Genomic DNA, 12,981 nt, shown 5'->3' with positions numbered 1-12,981 from the left:
CGGAGCTGGAACACTGTGTCTTATTGAAGATAGAAGAACAGGGCCCACTTTCACACCCTCCTTCTAGCTCGCTGTTTGAGGTAGTTTCATTTCGCAATGAAACTAATCAACCACCCATTGACATCTGTGCCGGTAAAAAGAAAAAGGAAAATGAGACTGATTGGAGTGAACCTTTTGCTGCATGAATGGAAATGGATCTCGATTGCGATCAGCGACACTCTGCCAAGCTTTAAGTGAAACCCCAGGTTCTGTTAGTGGAGCATTGCCAAACACTTAGCTGCCAAAGCTAACCACACGAATATCGCCTCTTGAATTCAATGATCTGGAAATGTCACGTAGCCAAAATGTATCTCACCGTCGTATAAAATTCAGGATATTATCGGTGTGAACCGAGATCCAGCTTGCTCAGCCTTGTCTCATCCCGTTGATGTCGTTTCTTATCACTGTTTTTTTTTTTTTTTTTTTACTTTGCAGTTTCCTATCAAAGAGGAGGAGAAGCTGTGAGCAGTGCTGGCAGGTGAGTCATGATGTTTCAAAATTAAAGGAAAAACCAGCTTAAAGTGTGCTAGTTAGTAAGTAAGGATTTGGGTCACCACCAGAACATCTGGAACTGTTCTGGAGAGATCTTTAAAAAAATAAAAAAAAATCTGAGGAGCGCTCTGTCAGTTTGATGATGGGTCATCTTTATCAAACCGTTCAGTGCTCTGCAGAATGTGGTTGGAGTCGTCCTAGAACGGACCACGCCCATGAGGGTAGAAATGTTTCACCGTCGTAGATTATTTACATTCTAATAATGAACGAAATTCTTGAATCAGAAACTTGTCCAACGTTGAACGAACAAGAACAAAAATGTGGTTGGATTCCCACTGAGGCCCTGGGAATTTAATATCATTTGGTAAATAAATAAAGTCTACATTTTTCAAATAATTCCTCCTTCTTTGAATTGAGAACAGAGCCACTCGCTGTACTGTACACTACAGTGTAATAGCCTGGGTAGGGCACAAGGGGGCAGTCTTGGGTTTCTAAAGGTGTTTTTGTGCATGCTGAAGATGGAGTGCCTTGGACAACAAAGCTTGAAGAAATCAAAGACAAAAGCACATCTCTTCCCACCTCCATACTGCTCTTGTACATTCATAATGCAGGAATGGACAGGAACTTCTTCGTTGTGCGTTGAAACAGAATGAAAGAAAAACAGACGAGGACACTTTACTCCAAACTCAAGCCCAGTCAGTGCTGCTTGTTGGTGAGCCATCCTAGTCTCGGTGGGCGTTTCCTTTTAGGATCGAGGTGACATTCTTGTTGAAATATCCAACATAAATGGAGTGAAGCAGGAACATGTGAGGTGCACCTGCTAGTGAGCACTGTGGAGTGTAAGACAATGATAAGCTTCTTCTTCTTTTGGCTGCTCCTGATTAGGGGTCGCCACAGCGGATCTTTCATCTCCATTGCTCCCTGTCTTCCGCATCCTTCTCTACCACACCTTCTCTACCACATCCTTCTCGACCACACTGTGTAAGACAGTGATGATGAAATATAATCCAGGGCAGTCAGGACACGAGGACATTTAACCCGAGTCAAAGATTTCACAGCGTTGAACGTTGACCTGTGATGTTCGACTTTGAAGCCTCGTGTCTCCTCATGAGTCTTTCAGTTTCTGAACTCATCAGTTGACTCTAAATTGACCGTAGGTGTGAATGTGAGTGTGAATGGTTGTCTGTGTCTATGTGTCAGCTCTGTGATGACCTGGCGACTTGTCCAGGGTGTACCCCGCCTTTCTCCCGTCGTCAGCTGGGATAGGCTCCAGCTTGCCTGCGACCCTGTAGAACAGGATAAAGCGGCTACAGATAATGAGAATGAGACTTTGTGCTTTGTTCACTATGGAAGCCTAATGGTCAGAGAAGCAGCTTTGGGACCAAAAGGTCACTGGTTCAATTCCCTGGACTAGCAGGACTGGTTGAAGTGCCCTTGAGCACGGCACCTAACCCCCAACTGCTCTGGCAAGTGTGGTGGCGTACCTTGTGTCTGATTAGCCAAAGAAAAACTCATGATGTGGTTATCAGTTCAGGTGGTGCCTGGATGAAACCAAAACTTAGCTCACTAAAGTGTAGCAAAATTATCCAGTGTATCACGAGATATATCGTGAACTATATTTTCCCATCGTTTTCTGATAACCTTGACCTAACCATGACACATTTTATCAAGAAAACTCTTACCATTTACCCAAAGAGGTCAATGGAAAAGCAAACAAAGAGCGTGTTTGTGTTTATTTGCCTCCCACGCTTGGTGTAATGAGTGTCCTCAAAACTGTAGCGCTTGCATTACATTGATGGCATTTAGCAGACACTCTTATCCATAGCATTGTACAACATACCCAGAGTAGCCTGGGGAGCAGTAGGGGATTAGGTGCCTTGCTCAAGGGCACTTCAGCCATTCCTGCTGGTCCAGGAAATTGAACCAGCGACCTTTTGGTCCCAAAGCTGCTTCACTAATGGCTGAAGTAGCCAATCGGCCATGGCTGCCCCCCTACACTAACTGTGTGTGTATATATATATAAAATTGGTTTTGTTTGTCATAATAATCCCACCCCCAGCCCCTGACATGGGTGGTTCTTGGTTCTAGACCAGCAAACTCTTGGTGCTGCTCTTGAACCTGTCCATTAGGCCATGGCTTCCCTCCAGGTTATCATCTAGAACATTGATACAAATGGTTTTCAATTGGGTTTATGCTTTTAAACCATGTAAAAAACAAACAACCAAAAAACCAGCATGGCAGATGGGGTCTCGATTTGACGTGTCGATTAAAAAATAAAACGAAAACAAAAAGTTTCCGGTATCATCAAATCAAAGACCCTATTGCATTCCAATATGCAAAGGACAGCTCAGTAACTTTGATGCATTTCTAGTTTGCATATTCATATTTCCCAATAAGGACTGAGAATCCTTTGTATTTTTTTAATGACACGATGTTTCCTCAGGGGGATATTCTTTACTTTGTAAGCACATTATGCTTATGGTAATTTGACCTTCGGTGGCGTTAACAGTGTGCCGGTTGTGTGTGTACAGGCCTGGTTTGTTGAACATTAGCGACTCGGCTAACCAGCCCTGGCTCGCGGACACATGGCCCAACAGCTGCTCCAACCAGAACGACTGCAGCATCAACTGCTGCACCGCGAGCAACGGCAACAGCGACAGCAACCTGGCCACCTACAGTCGCCCTGGTGAGTCAGCGCTGAACAGGAAGCTATGTGTGTGTGTTGAAGGTTAAAGCAGGGCTGTTTTAGACAGAAAATAAAAGGTAGCCCTGGCCCGGCCCCTTTGGGGTCTGCTGTGCCAGCTAATCAAATTTGCCAGCTGATTTCCATACTGTTGTTGTAGCGTCTAAATGCAATTTCCCCTAAGTGCTTCCTTATTTAGGAAACCGGGAGCAGTTACAGAGGTCAAAGAGAGAGAGAGAGAGAGAGTGTGTGTGTGTGTGATGTGTGTACTTACTGTATATCTGAGAGGGATGGTGATGGAGGAAACATAAGTTTCATATATATAAAAAGGCAGAGTGCGCGGAAAGAGTGATGAAGCCCTTCCCTTCCAGGTGATTTTTTTTTGTAAGTGTCAGCAAGAGCTGGGTGAAAATAACAGCACAAGGAGAAACAAGCTTGAGATGGGAAACTCACTAAAGGTGTAACAGTGTAAGGAGAGTGAAGCTGATTTGAGACAGTGGGATTGTAAAGAAATGGCATATTCAGGTTCTGAAGTAATAAACATCATTAATGTACAAGCGATGAATAAATTAGGGGTGTGAATTTCCGTCATTCCGATAATACGACGCTCATCTCGATACACGGTGTCACAAAACGATTAACGATTCAATACAGTTCCATTTACGCCTGATCAGTTACGAATTCATTCGTTCATGAGACGATTTGATTTGATTTGATTCAGACTCATTGAATCAGTTCGGTTAAATCGAACTTTCCTGACCGTCTTGTTCAGGGTGATGGAGTTTATGCTTTGCGTTGTTCCTTGGTCACATGATGAGCCGGGTTTTGTGTCTTATGAACCTCAAGAGTGAGGCTAGTGAGGGAACGCACATTTGTAGCTGCTATAACGTAAGTCAGATGAAAACTATGACATCCATTCTGTCATAAAGAAATAATTGGAATGATTCTATGCACATTCACTGGATATGAGCAATCGCGCGGTCTGATTGGCTACTCTACTACTAGGATATCAGCCCATATACCGTGAGTAGAGAAAAACAAAATGGCTGAGCGTGTTGCTGAACCAACTGAGGACGAAATAAAAACTCTATTCAAAAACAAAACCCCAAAAGTTATCAAGTATTTAAAAGAAACAGAAATAGCTAAAATAATATAGTTTGCTTACCCCCCCACCCAGTATCTCCTGTTCCGCACTCCAGCCCAGTCGGTGGCAGTAATGCACCTTTAAGTTGGTTTGCCAACCGCCAAAAAACCCTGAAGAAGAAAACCCAAAAAAATACAAAAAAAAATCAATAAAATATAGAAAGTATTTGATGGTAAGAATTTTTTTTTCCAAGAATCATAATTATTATCGCATTTTTCACAAATCGCTACTGTCATTTCGCCGGACTGTTTACATTCTAAGCGGAAACGATTTTGTCGGACGTTTTGTATAGTTTTTATTTATCGAATTTGCAAAAAATAAAATAAAAATGCTCTGTTTCTCAAAATCCAGTGAATGTGGATTGAATAAACCAGTTATTCCACTCAATCTCGTTGCACATGGATTATAGACAACTCGGTGCTACGCACCTTGTCGGCTATCAGCTCATGTACAACTCGATTTCGTGGAATAATTGTTAACTGTTGGAAAACTGCTGTGGTATACGAGGAATAAAACGCGTAGGGATGTGCCGCCAAAAGAAAACGTTCCACGGAATTAAAAAAAGTATGAGGTCTCGTTCTTTATTCCCACTACTCTGTCTCTTCCAGTGTGTGCAAACTGTAGAGTAGTATTAGTTTTTGTCCATTTTCTAATTTGATTTTGGCAGCCATATCGAAGCGTTTTTTTCTTTACGCCCCTGTAATATATTTTACATTGAATATTCGTCGTAAAGTTCACAACAGAGAGAAATGGGTGATTGAAACGGTTGTCCATGGAGCATCACTTGTAGGCTGATGTGGATTTCAATTTTGGCTCAAATGAGACAGATGGTAAAAAACGAAGGTTTGGAAATGTTTCCGGTGTGAATTGAACTGCTGAAATGCTAGACAGCGGTGACCAACGTTGGTTCAGTGATGCTGAAACATTCTTCTTTTTGTACCACATGCACAAGCACGCCATTTACTGGGCTATGTTTTCACAGACACAGTTTAGACCAGGTATTAAAACCCAAAAGCGCTTCACTGCACGCCTAATCTGCTCCTTTTATGAGGTGTGTGTTTTACTGCTAACTCAAGCTTTTATCCGAATCACCTTTTTAAAAGGGAGGAAGGATAAATGCCATGGCCACTCACAGCATGACAGCGTGAAAGCTTGCCAGCCTCTCGCCTGGTGCACCTAAAGCATTAAAACCTTTAGGAAATTAACTGGCTCTGAGACATCTCCCAAAAAGGCCACTTGGTAGGTCTCGTTGTGTGAGGATCTACTTCTTTTCGTGTCTACTTTTGAAGTGCTGGAATATCCCTCATCCTGACAGAAACGAGAGCCGATCTCAAAATCCAACCGATGGCAGGCAGCCGTCTGGTATTTACCGCTGAGCTCCAAGCTCTGATCTTGGGCAGGATTTGAATATTTTATGAGCGAGGGGAAAACTGGATCCGTCATAGTTTTTTTTTTTTTTTAAACCTTTCCGGAAGGTTTTGATTTGGATGGGATGCAACACGCAGCTTGATGAGGAGAGCTGTCTCCTTGAGAAAGGGACAGTTTCAGATAGTGCATTTGGCACGGCTTATAGGGAAGCGGATGAGCTAAAGTACCACGATGAAAAGAATAAAATAGCAGCTGCAAAGTTTTTAAATCTTGCCGGTGTGATGGTTTGAAGGTTCCTGGCAAGTTCAGAAATATTGTCCCTGCAACAACAGGTGTCATCTAAATCAGGCTTGACTGCTAAACATGTCGTAGCTATGAATTTTTCGAGAGAATTTTACAAGCTTTCAACCAACCGGCGTTATCAGTTGCTATGACAACCATAGTCATTTTAAGAAGATGAAACCCTTCAATCGTTAAGTCATTCTTCTGTCTAAAGGTCTGCTTGGTGTAAATATCACCGACCGGATGTTCAAGGTAATGTTTGGGCAGGCTAAAATCCGACTTCGTGTCTATCGCCGGCGAAGCAAACGGCAAAGTTTGGTGCGACGGTCTTAAATTTGTGCCTTTCGTACATTACATAAAGTGTAGAAGTATAAAACACACCCTGTGGTGTCAATTCCCAATCATTCCTTGTTAGACCAAACTACCTGCTAGTCACGACACCAGCCTGGCTAGCATCTCAGTAGCCTCTCATATCCAAAACCAAACCCTGACGCATTACTACGTTAAGTTGTAATCTTAAGGCCCTGTTAGACAGATCTCTTCCCCTCTCCGTCCATCCAGCCGACTGCATCGCTAACTACAGTCAGATGGACAGCAAACCCAGCAACCTCCTGGTGCCGGATTCATCCCTCTACGGAGATGTTGACCTCTCCAACAAGATCAACGAGATGAAAACGTTCAACAGCCCCAACGTGAAGGATGGGCGATTGGTGGGGCCTGCGGGCCAGCCCACGCCTTACGCCACCACCCAGCTCATTCAGTCCGGCCTGGGCACCAACCACATGGGCAGCTCTGACCTCAACGAGAAACAGAACTGGAAAGGCAGCCAGGGGACACCTCAGAAACAGGAAGTGACCTTACAGCTGCAGTACAGCATCATGGAGCAGAACAAGCTGAACAAGGGTGAGTTGGGGCACAGAGGGGTGGGGAGGGGCGGAAAAGAGACACCCGTCCTCCCTGAAAGGCCGTCATGCTATCAGTCCAGAGCTTCATTATCTGTGATTGACATGCGCAGTCGAGTGCTAACTGCTTTGTTCATGATGAGTCACTTTCCCATTATTTTTATTCTGTACGTCAAGCGCGTCCTAAAAAAAACATTCTTCTGCCTTTCAAACACCTTCATTTACTGCCAATCACACTTTTTTCCACATTCTGCCTTCTTTTACTTTCTTTTTGCTTTTTCCCCTCTCTAGTTACATGTAAGACTAATCCAAGCCTGGCTTTCACAGTTTCTCTTCATTTGTTCTTCACGGTCGTGAAAATATGAGCTCGCTCTGGGGTATTAGCTGTCTTTTCAACGGTGTAGTCACAGCATTAAAATTACCATCCAAACACAACGGTGTAATTTAACCTAAAATGTTTTTATGGGTCTTTGCAGGATGGCAGATTTGGAGGAACAAACTAACCATTTTTGCTTTTGATGATAATGCTTTTGATTTTGCATGGGGCTAACAGCATGCATTATTTCTGCCACTTTATGACCTTGCTTCTGCAGTACATACTGTACGATATATTTGCACAGACTGTACGTATAGAGTCATGATATTTAAGAATCCTTTGTTTTCACACAAAGGAGAACTTCGACACAACCCTGAGCACGACCTTTATAGTGATGTTGACATGCTGTGTTTAATGATGCAATGGTGTCAATTGATATGCCTGGAAAATGAAAATAATCCAAAATGGATACAAAGACCCTGTTTACACTTGGTTTTAAAATGCATCTTTGGTAGCTGTAAATATGTTAAAAGGGTAAACGACCATGACCACGAGTTGGCCTAGTGGTTAGTGTGTCCAACTCTTGACCAGGAGTTCTACTCACAGTCAGGTCGTACCAAAGACCATCATAAAAATGGTATCTACTGCCATCTGGCAAGGCCACAATTCAGATAGGAGTAGGGAGTCAAACTCTCCAGAGGTCCAACCCCCCCACTGTAACCCTAGCTATGTAATAAGTGAGAGGCCAAGGGCTATAGAAACGAAGATCGTCATTGCCCAATGCCCCTTAAGGGCCTGGTTAGTACTGGGACGGGAGACTGCCTGGGAAGACCAGGTCCTGGCACAGGAGGGACTTGACTGTAAACGGCCACCACGATGCATTCACTCAAACCACTTGGTTTGGGAGACATTTGACCACATGTTTTGTAGTGTAAACGATGGTGTGTCCTGAAGTGTTCCTGATAAGGACATAACAAGAAAATGTGTCATCGATGCAAGACGTAGTGGCTGTTTTGGTGATAGCATTGACGCTTGAAAAAAGATGGAGGGGGCAGTGATGTATATAGTTGGCACACACAAAAATAATGAGGGTATGTTGCAAGTTTAACCACAAGTTGTCCTAGTGGTTAGCATATCCGCCTTTCGACCGGGAGATTCTGAGTTCTACTTGTGGTCGGAGTCAAACTCTCCAGAGGACCAACCCCCCATTGTAACCCTAGCTATGTAATAGGCGAGAGGCCAAGGGCTATAGAAACGAAGATCGTCATCGCCCAATGCACCTTAAGGGCCTGGTTAGTACTGGGTTGGTAGACTGCCTGGGAAGACCAGGTCCTGGCACAGGAGGGACTTGACCACGACCTTCCACTGTCAACGACCACCAAGACACATTTGAGACGCAATCACTCAAACCACTTGGTCTGGGAGGCATTTGACCACATATGTTTTGTAGTGTAAATGATAATGTGTCCTGATGCATTCCTGACAAGGACATAACAGGAAAATGTGTCATCAGTGCAGGACGTAGTGGTTGTTTTGGCAACAGCATGCCAATGTTTGGAAAAAAAAATAGAGAGGGGCACTGATGTATATGGTTGGCATGCAACAGAATAATAAAGGTATGTTGCAGGTTTAACCACGAGCTGGCCTTGTGGTTAGTGTATCCGCTTCTCGACCAGGAGATCGTCAGTTCTACTTGTGGTCGGGTCATACCAAAGACCATCATAAAAATGGTGCCTACTACCATCTGGCGAGGCACGGCACAGACCAGGAAGTCAAACTCTGGCGGTTACCAGAGGACCAGCCTCCCCACTGTCTAATAACCCTGGCTATGTATAATAACGAGAGGTCAAGGGCTACTGAAATGGAGATCGGCGCCGCACAACGCACCTTGTGGCATGGGAAGGATTTTGACTGTTGTTGCAAGTTTAATGTTTTAACATAACCATGCTGGGGACTTTTGACTTTCTAGCAGAAGTAACATAGGCAATAACGAAATCCTGACACGAGTGGTCAGCTGGACACCTTGGAGACACATGATAGAGTAGACGCAGGTGTAAGCGGCAATGTCTCGGCTGTTTCCTTGTGACCTAATCGCCCATGATAGATTTTAAAACCAAGTGTAAAGGTCTGAATTTGATTTCAAATTGACTGGGGATCAAGTGAAGAGTACCATCTGTTTAATCGTTTGAAAACATAAGAATAATGACCTGGTTCATTTCACAATGATGCAAGGAAAGTTAAACATTTTAGACGACAAAACATGAAAGTCAAGGGCAAAGTTGGATTTGGAAGACGAGTCCAAAAAATGTTGGAAGTAATTCGCTGATACAGATCCAAACAAGCCATTAAATGCATGCCAAAAACTTGCCAGAACTAGTATTAGCTATTCTTCGTGTGCAACCACGTGACAAAATAGTGTGACGTATGCATTCGTCACCATGTTGGATGATATACAAATTCAAAATGCCGTCTCACTGTGATGGACCTCCGACTTTCTCGAAATATTATGATTCTCTGGAGTCCTCTGCCAAGCCAAGATTCGGAGAAAAAGTTTAAATTTGTGGCTTTGACTCGGACATGTTAAAACTGTCCAATTATACAGAGGATTTAGCCTCATTACCAGTGATCGTTCACGCTGATATCAGGGTATTCAATCTCGTTCTACAAACTTTGTGGACAACTAACGTACAAATGAAGGCTTATAAGAGCCTAGATGGCTACAAATTCTTTGTGTCTGGCTGGGTTGGTTGGTCGTCTTCTCACCAAACTATTAAAAGATGACCGGGTGCTTGTTCATGCTGGTGTAAACCAACCATTCTTAATGATCTCGAAAAAAACACCGCTCAAAAGTTCAATTTAATCAGTCGAAAACAGAGCTGTAATTAGCTTTTTCTTCAGTTAAGTCAGGGGTGTCCAAACTGATCCATAAAGGGCCGTGTGGCTGCAGGTTTTCATTCCAGCCATGCAGCAGCACACCTGACTTGGCTCATTCAATCAACTGAACTGTCTTCACACAGTCAAATACTTTCAGCCACACCCACCCTTGATTAAAGGGTGGGTGTGTCAGTTGATTGAATAAGCCAAATCAGGTGTGCTGCTGCATGGCTGGAATGAAAACCTGCAGCCACACGGCCCTTTATGGATCAGTTTGGACACCCCTGAGTTAAGTCCTTACGATGTATGTTTGATGTATGAACTGCAGCGCATGCCGTTCTCTGGACAGTTCATCATCTGTTTTGTTGCTGTTTTTAATTATTTTGGGAATTCTTTCTGAAGAACCGTTTCTCTTTGTCACGAGTAGCATTATTACCGCGATTATATCCCGCACACAAAGTAGCCATTGTCTTTCTTCAAAGGCAGTGAAATCAAAAGATCACGAAGCGTTGTAGCAGCTCACACGTGAAGCGCCGCCATCTTGGTTGTTATCATCCGACATGGCGGACTTCCGGTTTGGAAAATAAGTGTGATGTCACGTGCACACGAAGAATCACCAGATGTGGTTTGGGTTACTTTAGGACGCATGTAAACAGGTTATTCAGAATTAATTGATTCAGACTGACCAAAATATGCGTGGGCAAGCACAGACACTAATTATGTTATGCTTCATACCAAGCCTCAGACCACTACAGAAGTGGAGACAGCACCATGCCAGCCACCATCCCGTATAACCAAGCGGCTGATCCCAATCCCACCGTCGGCTCCTACAGCAGCTCCGACCGAGGCAGCAGCACATCCGGTAAGAGACTCGGGCACACACATGGGAAGGCACGTACAAACTATGGAACTATGACTGAAATGGGATACCTGTGTCTCCCCAGATAAGGTTTCTTTGAGCTCAGGGACTCCTTCCACAGGAAAGGAAATAAATTCCATGGACTCTCATTGGTTGATTTGGAAACCGGCTGGTCTTATAGGCTCATTTGCCAACGCCTTGGGGCAGATGGAACATTTTGTTCTGCCGTCACTGTTCACAATAAAACAAACGACATATTCTATCAGTGTATATTGTGAAGTTGTTGATTTAGTATTAACCTCCTCATGAATCGTTCACATTTTTCGATTTATCTATGGGTGTGTTTAGTCATCTCGCAAGCTTTGTATTAGTACGGTGCCTTGCAAAAGTATTCACCCCCTTGGCTTTTTACCCATTTTGTTACATTACAACCTGTAATTTAAATGTGTGTGGGTTTTTTTTTTTTTAATCTGAGTTTTATGTAATGGATCTGCACAAAATAGTCTAAGTTGGTGAAGTGAAATGAGGACAAAAACAAAACTGAAAATTGGCGTGTGCATATGTATGAAGCCCCTAAAAAGTTCTGGTGCAACCAATTACCTTCAGAAGTCACATAATTAGTGAAATAAAGTCCTACACCTTTTCTGAAAGGCCCCAGAGGCTGCAACACCACTAAGCAAGAGGCACCACTAACCAAACAACACCACTAAGCAAGAGGCACCACTAACCAAACAACACCAGGAAGACTAAGGAACTCTCCAAACAAGTCAGGGTTGGGTTATAAAAAAAAAAATCCAAATCTTTGATGATCCCCTGTAGCACCATCAAATCCATCGTCATCAAATGGAAAGCACATGGTACCACAACAAACCTGCCAAAAGAGGGCTGCCCACTATAACTCACGGACCAGGCAAGGAGGGCATTAATCAGAGAGGCAGCACAGAGATCAAAGGTAACCCTGAAGGAGCTGCAGAGTGCCACAGCAGAGACTGGAGCGTCTGTCCATAGGACCACAATAACCCATACGCTCCACAGAGCTGGGCTTTATGGAAGAAAAAAAAAATCATTGCTTAAGAAAACACGTTTGGAGTTTGCCCAGCAGCATGTGGCAGACTCCCCAAACACATGGAAGAAGATTCTCTGGTCAAATGAGACTAAAATGTAATGTTTTGGCCATCATGGGAAATGCCAAGTGTGGCACAAACCCAACACCCTGAGAACACCATTCCTATAGTGAAGCATGGTGGTGGCAGTATCATGCTGTGGGGATATTTTTCATCTGCAGGGACAGGAAAGCTGGTCAGGACTGAAGGAAAGATGGATGGCACTAAATACAGGGCAATTCTGGAGGAAAACCTGTTTGAGTCGGCCAGAGGTTTGAGACTGGGATGAAGGTTCATGCTCCAGCAGGACAATGACCCTAAACATACTGCTAAAGCTACACTGGAGTGGTTTAAAGGGAAACATTTAATAGTGTTGGAATGGCCTAGTCAAAGCCCAGACCTCAATCCAATTGAGAATCTGTGGTCAGACTTGAGGATTGCTGTTCACCAGCGGAACCCATCCAACTTGAAGGAGCTGGAGCAGTTTTGCCTTGAGGAATGGGCAGAAATCCTAGTGGCTAGATTTGACAATCTCATAGAAACTTATCCAAAGCAACTTGCAGCTATAATTGTTGCAAAAGGTGGCTCTAGAAAGTACTGACATTAGGGGGGTGAATAGTTATGCACGTCAAAGTTTTCTGTTATTTTGTACCATTTGTTCGCTTCACAATAAAAAAAAACAACACATCTTCAAAGTTGTAGGCATGTTATGCAAATGAAATGATGCAAACCCTCAAACAATCAATTTTAATTCCAGGTTGTGAGGCAACAAAACCCAAAAAATGCCGGGGGGGGGGGATACTTTTGCAAGGCACTGTATAGGCATATATGATGTTTCTGTTGACTTATGTCAATTTTTTTTTAAATACTGTTATTTATTTATCGAGCTTCTCACACGCTACAATCTTTCCATCATGCT

The 12,981-nt window shown here is 43.5% G+C and overlaps 1 protein-coding gene across 4 annotated transcripts in view; it reads left to right on the top strand.

Annotated features, from left to right (window-relative positions):
- The window catches only part of robo1 (roundabout, axon guidance receptor, homolog 1 (Drosophila)), a 573,922-nt gene that overhangs the window by 532,494 nt on the left and 28,447 nt on the right, over positions 1–12,981 (top strand). For 3 of the 4 annotated variants that reach the window (XM_060897772.1, XM_060897773.1, XM_060897775.1), the window contains 4 exons: positions 475–517; positions 3,063–3,217; positions 6,570–6,911; positions 10,840–10,962. In XM_060897772.1, the coding sequence (XP_060753755.1) occupies positions 475–517; positions 3,063–3,217; positions 6,570–6,911; positions 10,840–10,962 (663 nt within the window). The remainder of the gene's footprint in view (positions 1–474; positions 518–3,062; positions 3,218–6,569; positions 6,912–10,839; positions 10,963–12,981) is intronic. The other variant, XM_060897774.1, reaches the window with a different exon arrangement.

The sequence above is a fragment of the Neoarius graeffei genome, chromosome 17 (assembly GCF_027579695.1).
Source record: "Neoarius graeffei isolate fNeoGra1 chromosome 17, fNeoGra1.pri, whole genome shotgun sequence".
Lineage (NCBI taxonomy): Eukaryota > Metazoa > Chordata > Actinopteri > Siluriformes > Ariidae > Neoarius > Neoarius graeffei.
The sequence above is the reverse complement of the archived record's forward strand: the minus strand, read 5'-3'. Positions and strand labels throughout refer to the sequence as shown.